Source organism: Mytilus trossulus, unplaced genomic scaffold (genome assembly GCF_036588685.1).
Source record: "Mytilus trossulus isolate FHL-02 unplaced genomic scaffold, PNRI_Mtr1.1.1.hap1 h1tg000174l___fragment_3__unscaffolded, whole genome shotgun sequence".
Classification (NCBI taxonomy): domain Eukaryota; kingdom Metazoa; phylum Mollusca; class Bivalvia; order Mytilida; family Mytilidae; genus Mytilus; species Mytilus trossulus.
The window spans coordinates 284,885-302,647 of record NW_026963308.1 but is presented as its reverse complement, the minus strand read 5'-3'; the positions used below and the strand labels follow the sequence as shown (position 1 = coordinate 302,647).

Below are 17,763 nucleotides of genomic sequence, written 5' to 3'. Positions count from 1 at the left end.
CTATATGAATGTCGGTAAATTCGTATGATCGAGCACACCGACAAGTATATCGTTGGGACAACTCGATATAATGTAATCAATATACGTGAAAGATTACCTAATGTGAAGTTGATCAAAATCATCATAACATAATTGATCAACACATTATGCTTGAACAACATGAGTCCTACAATATAAGATTTAAAGTTGCATATCATTTACATTCAACGTTTTTATTGGATTTTTTTTACTACAATGTAACCTCGAGGTTCAACGTTGATAGTAAAAAAAAATCCCAGAAATTTTTTGAATGATATTGTAAATGATATTAACCTTCGAATTCTTATAACATCGGAATAGAAAATATGTGATCCGAATTAACCATGCACGTGTGTTACAGAAGATTATGTAAGGGTTTTTCTTAAACAATATTATGATCCCAAATTTGATGAATTTTGTTGGCAATACTTTAATATACACACTACATATAGCAAAGTATATATCAAATCTCAATGTATTATTATTAGGAAAAAATGTTTGACTCTGTAAAAAAAAAATCTTCCCCCTCCCCCGTATTGCATGTAATGGTTTAAACCTAAAGGATTCGCACTTACTGCCTAAAAGGGGTCCGCTTCAGTCTTGAATCAGTGATTTGTTTTTTTATCATAAACAAAATATTGTCTCACACTGAAAGGGGCAGCCGGGCAACATGCACAGCCCGGATTGTCAAAACAACTAAGATTTACAAAAATGATTACAAACAAAAACCATCAGTTGGACAGTCTTACTGGAATCTGATTATCTCTACTGATAAATAATGCAACACTTATGACACATTTAAGTTTTGGAATGATTTTATTCACAAAGGATGTTTCTCATTGGTATACATTTCTATGCTCTTGTCTTTTCAGAGTTTATATTGGAAATTAAAAATTGCTGCATGAACGAAAGACACTAGCTCCACATTCCTATGCATATGATTTTATATGTACGAGAATCATTCCATAAAATATCCGTTTGATATCCTTTCAATGCATGACACTGTCTAGTGGTTTTTCTGCCACAATTACAAGGAAAACCTGGCTAAACTTGTGCTAAATCAAACACTTGAATCTTACATCGCTATTGATAATAAGCAATTATTTAAAGGGTCATCCGGAACTGTTGGGTTTTATGACAGTCTTCCTTCCATACACACCATCGCTGCAAAATAATTTGAACATGCAATTAGATGATTATAATATTATTTGGCAATCCAAAGAGAACCTGAAAACATCAGACCACAATAAACAGAGACCCCCAAAAAAGCCAATTTTACTTTACAATGAAATTGAAAAAGTAGTTAGTTACATGTCAAATCATCTTTTGGCTGTCGACAAAAAATAAATAAAATCTAAATTTCGTAGCATTTTACCCCCCCCCCCCCTTTTTTTTTTTACTGAATTTGTTCAAGGTATGGCGGTTTTACCCCTTTTCAGATTTCAGTATGTCATGTTGTATATCTTTTATAAATTAGATGAATTTCTAGCAAGTTTCTACGATATTCTTTATCATTTGACAAAATACTATGCATCTGAATTAAATTGTTTACTATTTGAAAAAGCGCGCCTTCTTATACTTTAATTTACTTCCCTTTATTTCACATAGCAACAAATATTAAAAACTGCCACATTTGACTGCATATCAATTTTTTTCCCCAAAAAAAATATATGTCAAGCAGCATTATTAACTTTACAAATTGGGAGAAAAACAAGATGTTCCGACTATAGGTTAGTATTAAAAAAAAATAATGAAAGGTTGGCATGATTCCAGGTTTGAACCCTGACGACACTTAAAATCGAAAATTCACTTATTTACCTATCATATGAAGATACGATGATGTGATAAACTTAACAATTAATAATTTACCTGGTGCATTATCATATTCACATTACGTTGACACGTCTCAGTTCGTCTGTGTTAGCTCATTTCAAGCTCGTAAACAATGTACACCATTTTCCGCTATTATTTACCGATTACCTCTAGTCAGAAGAGCCCACTGTTTACAGGGGCGATAATATTTTGTCACCGGTTCACGCACTGCATTTAACTGTCTCGAGTGGATAAATATCGCATTACACTCGAGACAGCAGTAGAATCTATATTATCTAGACAGGTCCATAATATTTTAACTCAAATTTGCCAGAAATATCACTTATGTGTTGTATCTTGGTTAACATCTATAACAATACAAACATTGTACCAAACAGATTTTACACATCATCAGTAAAGTGATCCACAAATAAAATGAACACTGGGCATATACTATAAAATATTACCTCATGTGTTGTAACCAAGGGACTGGCACCTCCTTGTTCTACCAGACATCTTGTGGTCTGTAGATGTCCCTCCTCAGCAGCCAAATGTAAAGCTGTGTATCCATCTCTCTATAATATAACCAAATAACATGTAACTATAATGTACAATACTCTGTAATCAATATCAATAATATACAACATATCCTACAACTGACATTAAAACTTGTCTGATAAACTGGACAATGTTATGTAATAAATATAAACAAAATATATATCACATGAATCAGTGGTCAAAACTGAATAAAATGACCAGTCACACTTGTATTTATATTGTATATAAACAATAATTAAACATGTTTTGTTGTGAAATGTCAAAACTTCCATTAAACCTGATATCTTAAAAAAATATTTTTTTCAAGAAATGTGTAAAATAATTATATCAATGGATTCAGTAGAACAAAACAAGTAAAATGAGACCCCACTTTATATGATTCTTACAAATATTTGTTTATCAAAAATGTGATTAACAACAGGAATTAGTGTAGATTCAGTATAATCATTCATTCTAATAAAAAAAAAATTTTTAATTAACTTGTAAAAAAGTTATATTTTCTGATTCAGAACAATACTATGAGTAAAATGAGATCCCACTTGATATAATTATTACAAATATTTGTTCATTAAACCTGTCTAATTAACAACATGATTTAGTGTAGATTAATAGTAATGTGATCAGACTAAATAGATAACATACATTTGTGATGTTGATCTTACATCCTGTATCAATGAGGAGTCTACAGACCTCCAGGCGTCCTCCCCTGGCAGCCCAGATTAATGCTGTCCATCCAAACCCCTGGAATAATACAACTGACATCAAAACTTGTCTGATAAACTGGACAATGTTGTGTAATAAATATAAAGTAAATATATATCACATGAATCAGTGGTCAAAACTGAATACAATGACCAGTCACACTTGTATTTATATTGTACATAAACAACAAATAAACATGTTTTGTTGTGAAATGTCAAAACTTCAATTAAACCTGATATCTTAAAAAAATATTTTTTTCTAGAAATGTGTAAAATAATTATATCAATGGATTCAGTAGAACAAAACAAGTAAAATGAGACCCCACTTTATATGATTCTTACAAATATTTGTTCATTAAACCTGTATAATTAACAACAGGAATTAGTGTAGATTCAGTATAAGGCAGATTTTACAATAAGAAGGAATTATTGTTTTTTTGTATCCATCAAAAAAGCAATTGCTGAAACTGTGAAACAGACTGTGTAATGGAGTAATGCATTATGTTATTGAATAAAATGTGTCTTTCTGAGTAAATAAAAATAAAAATTACTCTGTGTTTGTGTTTTTTGTTAGAATTAGAGGGTTTTCAATTTCAAAATATTGGACATGGAATAGACATCATGACCTACTTTACTGACATCCAGCTTATTTGGAGTGGAATTTTGAAGTATTATTTATAAGTTGAGCCTAATAACATGGACTTATATTTTAATAAAAAGTCTTCTTTTGTGTTTTAATTATAACTTTAAGGCAGATTTTTTTTGGTAAAGGCTAAAAAAGGTAATTTAATAATATTGTTGCTAACGTCACATCTTTTCCGTCCATTGTGGTCTTGTTGGTTCTCAGACAGGCCATTGTAGTTATTTTTATCCCGGGTTTTATAAATAATTGAAAATAGCAATCATATTAAATTTGGATGACGTAAGGGGGTCAAAGGACTGGAGGAATCAATATCATTGGCTGTTTTATTTTTTGCGAACGTTACTGCTCGAGGTTTCCGTCCTAATCAGTGTCACGTGAGCAACATATATTTAGATCTGTAACTCTCCTGTATAGGAGTTACGATATCGCCCTTTGCAGAAATAGATTCGGAGTCAGTTCCTTCACATGATGGGGAAGCAAAGAAGGTCAGTTGTATGTAATATTGTTACAAGAGGACCTTAAATGTATTCCGTCCATCAAAAAGACGTTCGCAACAAAGCGTAATGTCATGATAGTAGATGTTGCTAATGTTACTATTACGAATTGGTTTCTTGTGTATTCATTTGATATAAAGTACACCTACAAATGACATTCTGTATATTTAGAAATTCTAAACCAGACTGTACAATTTTATTACTCCAGGCATATATTAAACATCACTGTGTGCATATATTTTAACTTTTAAAGATGTTGTTGCTCATGTGACATGTCCAAATGTCGCTAACGTTACTTTTTTTTTGGTTTCTTGTGTATTCATTTGATATAAAGTACGCCTGCAAATGACATTCTGTATATTTAGAATTTCTAAACTAGACTGTACAATTTTATTACTCCAGGCATATATTAAACATCACTGTGTGCATACATTTTATCTTTTAAAGATGTTGTTGCTCATGTGACATGTCCAAATGTCGCTAATGTTACTCATTTTTGTCTCGGTCACGTTAGCAACATGAAAGTAGGAGACAGAACACAATACTGTAAAATCTGCCATAATCATTCATTCTTATAAAAAAAAAATTTTAATAAACTTGTAAAAAAGTTATATTTTCTGCTTCAGAACAATAATATGAGTAAAATGAGACCCCACTTGATATAATCATTACAACTATTTGTTCATTTAAACTGTCTAATTAACAACATGATTTAGTGTAGATTAATAGTAATGTGATCAGACTAAGTAGATAACATACTGTATCTGTGATGTCGATCTTACATCCTCTATCAATGAGGAGTCTACAGACCTCCAGGTGTCCATTCAAGGCAGCCTTCATTAATGCTGTCACTCCATAAACCTGGAATAATACAACTGACATCAAAACTTGTCTGATAAACTGGACAATGTTGTGTAATAAATATAAACTTAATATATATCACATGAATCAGTGGTCAAAACTGAATAAAATGACCAGTCACACTTGTATTTATATTGTACATAAACAATAAATAAACATGTTTTGTTGTGAAATGTCAAAACTTCCATTAAACCTGATATCTTAAAAAAAAAATGTTCAAGAAATGTGTAAAATAATTATATCAATGGATTCAGTAGAACAAAACAAGCAAAATGAGACCCCACTTTATATGATTCTTACAAATATTTGTTAATTAAAACTGCCTAATTAACAACATGATTTAGTGTAGATTCAGTATAATCATTCACTTTAATAAAATATTTTTTTTCAACAAACATGAAAAAAAGTTATGTTTTCTGATTCAGAACAATATTATCAGTAAAATGAGACCCCACTTGATATAATTATTACAAATAATAAATTAAAACTGTCAAATTAACAACATGATTTTGTGTAGATTAATAGTAATGTGATCAGACTAAGTAGATAACATACTCCTGTGATGTCGATCTTACATCCTGTATCAATGAGGATTCTACAGATCTCCAGGTGTCCTCCACCGGCAGCCAACATTAATGCTGTCTGTCCAAACTCCTGGAATAATACAACTGACATCAAAATTTGTCTGATAAACTGGACAATGTTGTGTAATAAATATAAACAAAATATATATCACATGAATCAGTGGTCAAAACTGAATACAATGACCAGTAACACTTGTATTTATATTGTATATAAACAATAAATAAACATGTTTTGTTGTGAAATCATGTCAAAACTTCCATTAAACCTGATACCTTAAAAAAATATTTAAGAAATTTGTTAAATAATTATATCAATGGATTCAGTAGAACAAAACAAGTAAAATGAGACCCCACTTTTTATGATTATTACAAATATTTATTCATTAAAACTGTCTAATTAACAACAGGAATACGGGTAGATTCAGTATAATCATTCATTCTAATAAAATATTTTTTTTTAATAAACTTGTAAAAAAGTTAAATTTTCTGATTCAGAACAATAATATGAGTAAAATGAGACCCCACTTTATATAATTATTACAAATATTTGTTCATTAATCCTGTATGATTAACAACATGATTTTGTGTAGATTCAAAATAATTATTTATTAAAATAAAATTTTTTAAAGAAAAAAAAAAAAAAAAATTTCAGATTTAGAACAATAATATGATTAAAAAGGAATTAAGAGAACCCCTTCAAGCATATTTTCCCATTTCAACTATCTGATTAAAAACAGAATTTTGATTAAATGTTGAATCAGTATAATGATATCAGCATCAGTTCCAATACAGACCTATGGTAGTTGAACTTTGCAGGTTTATCTATTAGAGTTTTACTTTTATTACCAATTCTGAATGGTCAAGATAGGTGGACTGTGCATAGCAAATATGGTTTAACATGTTGTACCTGTACCCAGACCATGTCTTGTTAGTTGTTGAATTTGTTTGTTTATTTACTCAGAGTAGTCAGGTGTTTGTGGTTGGTGTGGTTTGTCTATTTACTCAAAGTAGTCAGGTGTTTGTGATTGGTCTAGTTTGTCTATTTACTTGAAGTAGTCAGGTATTTGTGGTTGGTGTGGTTTGTCTATTTACTCGGAGTAGTCAGGTGTTTGTGGTTGGTGTGGTTTGTCTATTTACTCGGAGTAGTCAGGTATTTGTGGTTGGTGTGGTTTGTCTATTTACTCAGAGTAGTCAGGTGTGGTTTGTCTATTTACTCGGAGTAGTCAGGTATTTGTGGTTGGTGTGGTTTGTCTATTTACTCAGAGTAGTCAGGTGTGGTTTGTCTATTTACTCGGAGTAGTCAGGTATTTGTGGTTGGTGTGGTTTGTCTATTTACTCAGATTAGTCAGGTGTTTGTGGTTGGTGTGGTTTGTCTATTTACTGGGAGTAGTCAGGTGTTTGTGGTTGGTGTGGTTTGTCTATTTACTCGGAGTAGTCAGGTGTTTGTGGTTGGTGTGGTTTGTCTATTTACTCGAAGTAGTCAGGTATTTGTGGTTGGTGTGGTTTGTCTATTTACTCGGAGTAGTCAGGTATTTGTGGTTGGTGTGGTCTGTCTATTTACTCGTAGTAGTCAAGTGTTTGTGGTTGGTGTGATTTGTCGATTTACTCAGAGTAGTCAGGTGTTTGTGGTTTGTCTATTTACTCGGAGTAGTCAGGTTTTGGTGGTTCGTGTACTTTGTCTATTTACTCGGAGCAGTCAGGTATTTGGGGTTGGTGTGGTTTGTCTATTTACTTGGCGTAGTCAGGTATTTGTGGTTGGTGTGGTTTGTCTATTTACTCGGAGCAGTCAGGTATTTGTGGTTGGTGTGGTTTGTCTATTTACTCTGAGTAGTCAGATATTTGTGGTTGGTGTGGTTTGTCTATTTACTCAGAGTAGTCAGGTGTTTGTGGTTGGTCTGGTCTGAGTAGTCAGGTCTTTGTGGTTGGTGTGGTTTGTCTATTTACTCGAAGTAGTCAGGTATTTGTGGTTGGTGTGGTTTGTCTATTTAATCTGAGTAGTCAGATATTTGTGGTTGGTGTGGTTTGTCTATTTACTCGGAGTAGTCATGTATTTGTGGTTGGTGTGGTTTGTCTATTTACTTGGAGTAGTCAGGTATTTGTGGTTGGTGAGGTTTGTCTATTTACTCAGATTAGTCAGGTGTTTGTGGTTGGTGTGGTTTGTCTATTTACTGGGAGTAGTCAGGTGTTTGTGGTTGGTGTGGTTTGTCTATTTACTCGGAGTAGTCAGGTGTTTGTGGTTGGTGTGGTTTGTCTATTTACTCGAAGTAGTCAGGTATTTGTGGTTGGTGTGGTTTGTCTATTTACTCGGAGTAGTCAGGTATTTGTGGTTGGTGTGGTCTGTCTATTTACTCGTAGTAGTCAAGTGTTTGTGGTTGGTGTGATTTGTCGATTTACTCAGAGTAGTCAGGTGTTTGTGGTTTGTCTATTTACTCGGAGTAGTCAGGTTTTGGTGGTTCGTGTACTTTGTCTATTTACTCGGAGCAGTCAGGTATTTGGGGTTGGTGTGGTTTGTCTATTTACTTGGCGTAGTCAGGTATTTGTGGTTGGTGTGGTTTGTCTATTTACTCGGAGCAGTCAGGTATTTGTGGTTGGTGTGGTTTGTCTATTTACTCTGAGTAGTCAGATATTTGTGGTTGGTGTGGTTTGTCTATTTACTCAGAGTAGTCAGGTGTTTGTGGTTGGTCTGGTCTGAGTAGTCAGGTCTTTGTGGTTGGTGTGGTTTGTCTATTTACTCGAAGTAGTCAGGTATTTGTGGTTGGTGTGGTTTGTCTATTTAATCTGAGTAGTCAGATATTTGTGGTTGGTGTGGTTTGTCTATTTACTCGGAGTAGTCATGTATTTGTGGTTGGTGTGGTTTGTCTATTTACTTGGAGTAGTCAGGTATTTGTGGTTGGTGAGGTTAGTCTATTTACTTGGAGTAGTCAGGTATTTGTGGTTGGTGTGGTTTGTCTATTTACTCGGAGTAGTCAGGTATTTGTGGTTAGTGTGGTTTGTCTATTTACTCGGAGTAGTCAGGTATTTGTGGTTGGTGTCGTTTGTCTATTTACTTGGAGTAGTCAGGTGTTTGTGGTTGGTGTGGTTTGTCTATTTACTCGGAGCAGTCAGGTATTTGTGGTTGGTGTGGTTTGTCTATATACTCGAAGTAGTCAGGTATTTGTGGTTGGTGTGGTTTGTCTATTTACTCAGAGTAGTCAGATATTTGTGGTTGGTGTGGTTTGTCTATTTACTTGGAGCAGTCAGGTATTTGTGATTGATGTGGTTTGTCTATTGACTCAGAGTAGTCATGTGTTTGTGGTTGGTGTGGTTTGTCTATTTACTCGAAGTAGTCAGGTATTTGTGGTTGGTGTGGTTTGTCTATTTACTCGGAGTAGTCAGGTATTTGTGGTTGGTGTGGTTTGTGTATTTACTCAGAGTAGTCAGGTATTTGTGGTTTGTCTATTTACTCGGAGTAGTCAGGTATTTGAGGTTGGTTAGGTTTGTCTATTTACTCAGAGTAGTCAGGTATTTGTGGTTGATGTGGTTTGTCTATTTACTCGGAGTAATCAGGTATTTGTGGTTGGTGTGGTTTGTCTATTTACTCTGAGTAGTCAGGTGTTTGTGGTTAATGTTCATACTGTCATGTTTTGAAGTGACTTATAGTTGTGTGTTTTATTCTGTTAAAGTTCTTACTGTCATGTTTTGAAGTGACTTATAGTTGTTTTAAGTTATTTAAAGTACATGTTTTATACTGTTTATGTTCACTTATCAGGTTTTGAAGTAGCATGCAATTGTATTTCATTCTATTAGTGTTTTATACTGTTTTATGTTCAACTGACAGGTTTTGAAGTAACATGTAATTGTATTTCATTCTATTAGTTTTTTTATACTGTTTATGTCCAACTATCAGGTTTTGAAGTAGCATGCAATTGTATTTCATTCTATTAGTGTTTTATACTGTTTATACTAAACTAACAGGTTTCGAAGTCACTTGCAATTGTATTTTATTCTGTTAAAATTTGCTGTATTTTGAAGTAGCATGTAGTTATGTAATTGATATTTTTCAAGTAAGATCTACTATGTTCTGAAGTTATCTGTAGTTGTATGTTTTTTTACTGTACATAATTAATTTGCTCTAGTACTAATTTGGATGTTACTACTGTACCTAATGTGACTATTTTACTTACATCATGATAATCAATGTCTACTTTATTCTCAAGGCATATTTTCACATCTTTTACATCTCCATCCTCAGCAGCTGTAAGTAGTTTCTGTAAGTAAAACATAGATTTTACACTTAATAGATTATAATGAAAAATGAATAAAATAACTGTTAAATAAAGCAATAATTATTAATCCTCCTGCATGGCAAATATCTATATAAATCGAGGGTATCCTCACCTGAAATAACTATATAAATCAAGGGTATCCTCACCTCAAATAACTATATGCATTAGGGGTAACCCCACCTCAAATAACTTTATAAATCGGGGGTATCCTCACCTCATACAACTTTATAAATCGAGGGTATCCTCACCTCAAATAACTATATAAATTAGGGGTATCCTCACCTCAAACTATATAAATAGAGGGTATCCTCACCTCAAACTATATAAACCGAGGGTATCCTCACCTCAAACTATATAAATCGGGGGTATCCTCACCTCAAATTACTATATAAATCAGGGGTATCCTCATCTCAAACAACTATATAAATCGAGGGTATCCTCACCTCTAACTATATAAATCGAGGGTATCCTCACCTCAAATAACTATATAAATCAGGGGTATCCTCACCTCAAATAACATTCAGGCAGAGAGGATATGTACCGATTATCAGGTTGTCTACATATTGACATTGTTAAATATCAGCTGTGAGTCACAATATGAAGCATTTTTCATGGGAGCACAGGGATTGATATCAGAGGCTTCATATTGTGTCGAGCAGAACCTAACAAGAAAGCTAGACAAAGTGATGCCTTCACACTACACTCTGAAAATAACTGTATTAAAAAAAGTCAATGTAGGACTTCCCTTAAGATATTATGGTGTCTGGGTGACACAAATTATCACATACATGTATTTTTGGTAAGAAAATGGAAATAAAAGGTCACATGACAATTGGATTTAATCAAAGAGCTGATAGCTCTGAAGTGGAAGAAGGTGAATAAAAAGTAACTTGAATTACCATAAAAGCAGCCCCACTTACCCAGGCTGCTTTGTTCCATAATTGTTAAAATGTATTTTTTTCTTCAAACAAGAAAAGGTCATAAGTACATGGATTTCCCATCCGTACAATCATTTTCTAAGTTCAGTTGACTATGAAAATTGGGTAAAACCTTTAATTTGGCAGTCAAATTAAGAAGATCATATCAAGAGGAACACATGTGTACTAAGTTTCAAGTTGATTGGATTTCAACTTCATCAAAAACTACCTCGACCGTAAACTTTATAACCAGAAGCAGGACAGACGGACAGACTAGAAAACATATTGCCCATAAATGGAGCATAAAAATAGTAAGACTTGTTACATACCCGCGGGTTTTTACTGCACAACAACAATTTTAAAGGTTACAATTTTTAGCGACGTATTTTGCAAGATCTGGATTGTCTAGAAAAATTGTCATATTTGTATGATGAACTTACATGCCTTTTCCTTAAGTCTGTTTGCATGATTCTAGTTATATATTAAATCGGTAGAAAAAATATACATGAAGCTAGCAGACCAGGGTTTATTTTCCAGATTAAGAATATTAGATGCTTGTTGAAATTTCCAATTTTGAATAATGAACAAAGATAGACCTTTAACAGGTTGGGAACAACACTCCAAATGAGGGTAACCTAACTGGAAGATCATCACAACCTACTGTAAATCAAAGCGCGAAAGCGCTGTAAAGGCAGTTAATTACAGGTTGTGTGTATTTCTAGTCCAGTTATATCATTATCTTCCATAGAACAGAGGTGGTTTGTAGAATTTAAGATTTAGAGTTCTTTTGTACCTAGTTCACCTATATCTAGTCTACTGTTTACAGTATATTTTCTGTGCCTCCCATGAAATGCATTTTTAGCCATGGCCTTGTCAGTTTGCTTTAAATTTATGAGTTTGACTGTCCCTTTGGTGTCTTTCGTCCCTCTTCTTTAGACAGATAAGAACTTTTCCTTTTCAATATCAATAGACTATTTTTAATTATTGATTGTATACACATATTTTATGACTCCCATAAAAAATAGTTCACAAAGATTGACTAGTCTCTGTACTGTGTGTATAGCAAGGACATCAAGTAACATAATGGTAAATGTACATAGTAACATGTCAACTTTTTTGATGACCATACCTGTCAACTGTCAGTATTTGCAGAGTATTTCCCCCATCGAGCTCAAGGCTCCCAAATGGAAATTTTGTGAGAGCAATTTTGTCGACTTTTTTAAGGAAAACAATTAATTCAACAATGGCTATGAGCTTGTTAATGCACGAAGAAGCCAAAAACCACATTGGAATATATTTGAAGGGAATCCATGACAAATCACCCCACTTTTTCACTAACTCGCCTCACTTTAAAAACAAGAGTGCACACACTGAAATGTCTCGCCTTCTTTACTAATCATTGATATTCTGTTGATAGTCCTAATAAAAAAGCGTTATTACAACTGTCACATAATCTTAACATAAACCAAGAAAACTAAACATTGACCTTTGAACCATGAAAATGAGGTCAAGGTCAGATAAACCATGCCAGGTAGGCATGTACAGCTTACAATTCTTTCATACAACAAAAAATTTGTAAGGGTTCCGCGGAACCCAGTGTCTCGCCTACTTTTGCTGTAAGTCGCAGGCTCAACAAAAAATGAGGAAAAAAATCAATAAAAAAATTCCTCTTGATACTATCTTTTGATTGTAAGAAGCTTCTGTCCAAGTTTGGTAAAAATCTAGGATAGTTAATGAATCTAATTAATGTTTTGAAAACTTGAACTGCCGACTGTATGTAATGTTAACTGGGAGAAAATCTAAGTCCATTTAAAAGTAAAATACAGAAAAAATGGAGTTATCTTTTTACAATATTTACTTCTGGATACTATCTTATGATCATAAATAAGCTTCTGTCCAAGTTTGGTACAAACCCAGGATAGTTTAAGAAAGTTATTAAAATTTTAAAAACTTTAACCACAGAGTGAATGTAATGTTTCCCCGCAGAAAAACTAAGTCCATTTAAAAGTAAGATACGGAAAAAATGGATTTATTTTTTTTACAAAATTTACTTCTGGATACTATCTTATGATCAAAAACAAGCTTCTGTCAAAATTTGGTTCAAACCAAAGATAGTTTAAGAAAGTTATTAAAATTCTAAAAACTTTAACCACAGAGTGAATGTAATGTTTCCCAGCAGAAAAAACTAAGTCCATTTATAAGTAAAATACGGAAAAAATGGAATTTTATTTTTACAAAATTTACTTCTGGATACTATCTTATGATCATAAACAAGCTTCTGTCCAAGTTTGGTAGAAATCCAGTACAGTTTAAGAAAGTTATTAAAATTTCAAAAACTTTAACCACAGAGTGAATATTTGTGGACGCCGCCGACGCCGACGCCGCCGGAAAGTAGGATCGCTTAGTCTCGCTTTTTCGACTAAAGTCAAAGGCTCGACAATAATATTGACTAATTGCTTATAGTTTAAGAAAAACAGACCAAAACACAAAAGCTTAACACTGAGCAATGAACCGTAAAAAATGAGATCAAGGTCAAATAAAACCTGTGCGACTGACATGTAAATCATGAAATATTTCCATACACCAAATATAGTTGACCTATTGCATTAAATATTAGAAAAAAAGGCCAAAACTCAAGAACTTAACTTAAACCACTGAACCATGAAAATGAGGTCAAGGTCATATGACACCTACCAGGTAGACCTGTACACCTTACAACCATGCCATACACAAAATATAGGAGACCTATTGCAAACAGTATAAGAAAAACAGACCAAAACACAAATCTTAACTATAACCACTAAACCATGAAAATGAGGTCAAGGTCAGACGACACCTGCCAGTTGGACATGTACACCTTACAGTGCTTCCATACACCGAATATACTAGACCTATTGCTTATAGTATCTCAGATATGGACTTGACCACCAAAACTTAACCTTGTTCGCTGATCCATGAAATGAGGTCGAGGTCAAGTGAAAACTTGCAAGGTACGCACATACCAAATATAGTTATCCAATTACTTACATGTATAATAAGAGAGAATTTAACATTACAAAAAATTTTAACTTTTTTTTCAAGTAGTCACTGAACCATGAAAATGAGGTCAAGGACATTGGACATGTGACTGACGGAATCTTCGTAACATGAGGCAACCATATACAAAGTATGAAGCATCCAGGTCTCCCACCTTCTAAAATATAAAGCTTTTAAGAACTGAGCTAACATCGCCGCAGCCGTATCACTATCCCTGTCGAGCTTTCTGCGACAAAAGTCGCAGACTCGACAAAAAAACTGCCCCAACCTGGATTACCAAATCACCCCACTTGTGAACTGTGTTAAATCCCTTTAATATTACTCCTGCCAACTGGTCCCATCTAATGGAAATGGGTGAAATCTAGATAAATATATTATTAACCAGGATGAATTAAGTAATGCCAACTCGCCCCACTTATGGAAAAAGATGTTATTTCATTGAATATAAGTTAAATTCCTTATATTGCATTTTGATACATTTAACTGGTTACTTTTCAATTGTTATGCAAATAACTAAGCTTCAAAACTTAGTTATTCTTCAACAATCAGGTTTTTTTTTAGAATTATAATCTCAGTATATATCAATAATAGTAATTAAATTAATTTTCGGTTTGTTTGTATTCTGTGTAGATTAGTTTTCATTAAAGTGGTGCGAGTTTTTATATTTAATTGTATATGTATTAATCTAAATATTACTGTTTTTTTATAAGTAGGGCGAGTTGGCAGGAGTAATATTAAACATGATTTGACCAATTTCACATGTGGGGCGATTTGATAAATCAATTTGTGGCGGTTTTTTAAAAAGTGGGGCGATTAGCCATGCAGTGGGGCAACTTGTCCTGCTTCCATTTGAAGGCCCCCTTGAAGGTTTTGTATGACTATATGGACCATCTTTCACGTAAAACCCCCATGTGCATTTTGAAAAGTTGGCAGATATGTTTCTAACTCCAGGCAAAATCTACCGGTATGAATGAAAAAGAAAATTTCAATTAAGGCTATGTGGCCATAACAGCTGTCTCATTAGCATTTTAACCACTTCCCATATTTGCAATTAAAACAATAGAAGAAAATTATTTAACGCAAAAACAAAACTTGCTTGTAAATATGAAATTCTCTTTTATACGGTATGAGTTTTTCTCATTGTTTGATATTGTACAGTAGTACCTGTAACTGCTTATACCTATTTCTTATTCACTTTTGCTTGATAAACTCACTAAATATCAAATACATTGTACCACATCTCCTTATTTTTATAAGCATTCCAATAACATGAACAATTGTAATTCAATTCTATATACCAAAGCAAAATGAACTGCACCACTTTCATTCACTAGTATGCATCTTTTGGCAAAATACAAGTTCTTAAATGACACAATATATATTTATTGATAAAAGAATAAAATTTAGTATACAACTCTTTAACAAGTATAAAAAAAGCACAGCTGTGTCATAACTTGTGAAATCTGTTCTGAAAACATAGACATTGGTTTTTGAGTAATTCCACATGTGAAGCTCAACATTAGCTTGTCAGTTGGTGGTGGACAGTTAAATATATAGTTCCTTTCTGTAGGCTAGGATGAATGACTTTTCAGGAAAACCAATTTCACAAATCAAAACTTTCCTCTAGATTTCTCCTACAATATTCATCCAGTTTAGTTCTTTTGTTTTAATTGGACACCGTCCTGATTTTTAATTTTGCAAACCATTCAGTCTCTTGCTTGCAAATGGTGCATGAAAATAGGATGGGTATGGCAGTAGACAAGTCTCTTTAAAGTGGGTTTGTGCCCTGAAAAAAAAGTTTTATAACCAGGGGTGTGGAAATGCTATGCCCGACTCGTACATTTGAACAATCGGACAAGTAATTATTTTTGTCTTGGTTGCCCGTGGACAAGTAAAAAAATACACAAGACAAAGTTCAAATCCAACAAAAACATAAAATTAATTTCAAAACGTATAGAGATGTTTAATTTATGTAAGAGAAACAAATGTTCAGCAAGTAAAAACATCAATGTTCATGACGATAAATATTACATGATACCGGAAATAGATCGATTACCAAAATAAATAAAATAAGTATGCGAACCCGAGTCGCGTAACATTGCATTGGCTTTGTCCATTGACCCGGGATCGTCGATTAGGTTTTATCCGTCATTTGCCGGAAGTGTCATTTTGGCGGGAAATCATGTACACATACACACGTAGATTGGCTGGTACCCGATCGTAATGTTACACATCACATATATCAAATAGCTAATACCCGAAACGTAGTACCGGGAACCAGGATAAAACGTGGACAACATACATAACTAGAACCGAAATTGAAAACGCTTTACGGTTTCTCGTTCATAAACCGAATTCCGCTTTGAATTATAGAAGATGCAATATTAATCATGTTCAGTCGACTTTTCATTGTTATATCAACGTCTGAACTAATTAAAGAATCTTTAGATGTCAGATAACACTCGAAATTGACCCGACCTCTTTCCACACGGAATACACATAATGATAGTTTGTAGTCAGGTTGACTGCTTATAATGCAAAATACACACTAATAACAAGTTCTAAAAAACGAACAATACACACTGATCGTTTCTTTAGTCCCCAATGTAAATGAAAGAAACAAAAACCATATTATACCATAAAAAGAAGAGGAGAAATTCGAACATTTCCGGATCTATTTCTGGCCAAAAAACCCCCTGCAAAGATTGCGTATGAAAAGATGAACCTCATGACTTAAAAGTCAGGCCTTAAAGCACTGCCTTTAAAAATGAGCACAAAAAAAGTCATTTATATTCATATTATTTGATGAAACTTTTCCCCAAGAACTATGCATCTATTAAGTACTGAATGGTCAAAACATCATGTTTTTTATCGACATAAATTTTGTCGTAAATGTAACCAAATGATGTAGAAATTGTGTTTTTTCTTCAAATTTCCATCAAATTGTAATGTTTATAGTTCCCTTATTGTCTCTCTATTTGAATAAAATAAAATAATAAGAAGAATCTGTTTCTTGTTTTGTTTTGTTTTTGACAAATGATTGTTCACTGCTTGCAAATGAATCATTATATTTATATATCTTATCTGTATATAATTTTGTTCATGTCTCCATCTCCTTATCATTTGTAAATGTTTAGACAAATAAGAAAGAAATAAGCTCCACACGTACAAATGTATATTTGCAACATCGTAAATTAATTAAAAAAATAACATACACTAACACTAGTACTGCAAGGATTTTAAGCATTATGAAAGTCATATTTGTAGACAGCTTAAAAAGAAACAGTGTAAAATGTATTGCTATTTCTTAGCTTACACAATAAAATCTAATATATACCAACATTTACATTTAAGATTTAACTAGGAATTAATGTAACTTCTAAACCCAAATCAGTATGAAACAAATTTAACATATAAACTTCAATGTAATCCTTGAAAGGAGGTCTAGATTGCTAAAATAATTTATAAATTTTAATTTTTTTATTTGTCCAAAATCATTTAAATTCATTTAATCAACATCATTTTATGATTATTTGATTAAAATATTAATCATTTATAGTCTTTTTACAATTTACATTTTTAAAAGCAAAATAACTGAAAACAGGCTAAAACAAAGGGAAGTAACAAAAAAGTATTTCAATATTCCCAATACACATCGTTTTGATAACACAACGGCAGTTAGCCGGAGGTAAACATCGTTGATTACCAGTATGTTTAACACCCAAGCTGTCAAGTGAAGCCATATAATTATACATCTTCTTTGATGTTCAGGTAAAATTTAACACAGGTGTCAATTACACCCGTACAGTAGTAAGAAATGATCAAAAAAAATACACGGGAGTTTTTTCTCCTAAACAGGAGGACGGGAGGAGAC

The 17,763-nt window shown here is 33.0% G+C and overlaps 2 protein-coding genes across 2 annotated transcripts in view; both read right to left on the bottom strand.

Annotated features, from left to right (window-relative positions):
• Positions 1-2,399, bottom strand: part of LOC134700854 (uncharacterized) — a 60,700-nt gene extending 58,301 nt beyond the window's left edge. The window contains exon 1 of the mRNA XM_063562011.1: positions 2,298-2,399. The gene's annotated coding sequence lies outside the window, so the exon portion shown is untranslated. The remainder of the gene's footprint in view (positions 1-2,297) is intronic.
• A 433-nt stretch (positions 2,400-2,832) lies between these two features.
• Positions 2,833-10,456, bottom strand: LOC134700853 (fibronectin type 3 and ankyrin repeat domains 1 protein-like). The gene is made up of 6 exons (XM_063562010.1): positions 10,445-10,456; positions 9,835-9,918; positions 5,643-5,741; positions 4,986-5,087; positions 3,031-3,129; positions 2,833-2,841 (listed from the first exon to the last, which is right to left on the bottom strand). Exons 1-6 carry the CDS (start codon positions 10,454-10,456, stop codon positions 2,833-2,835), a joined length of 405 nt encoding a protein of 134 aa, XP_063418080.1.
• Between the last annotated feature and the right edge of the window lie 7,307 nt (positions 10,457-17,763).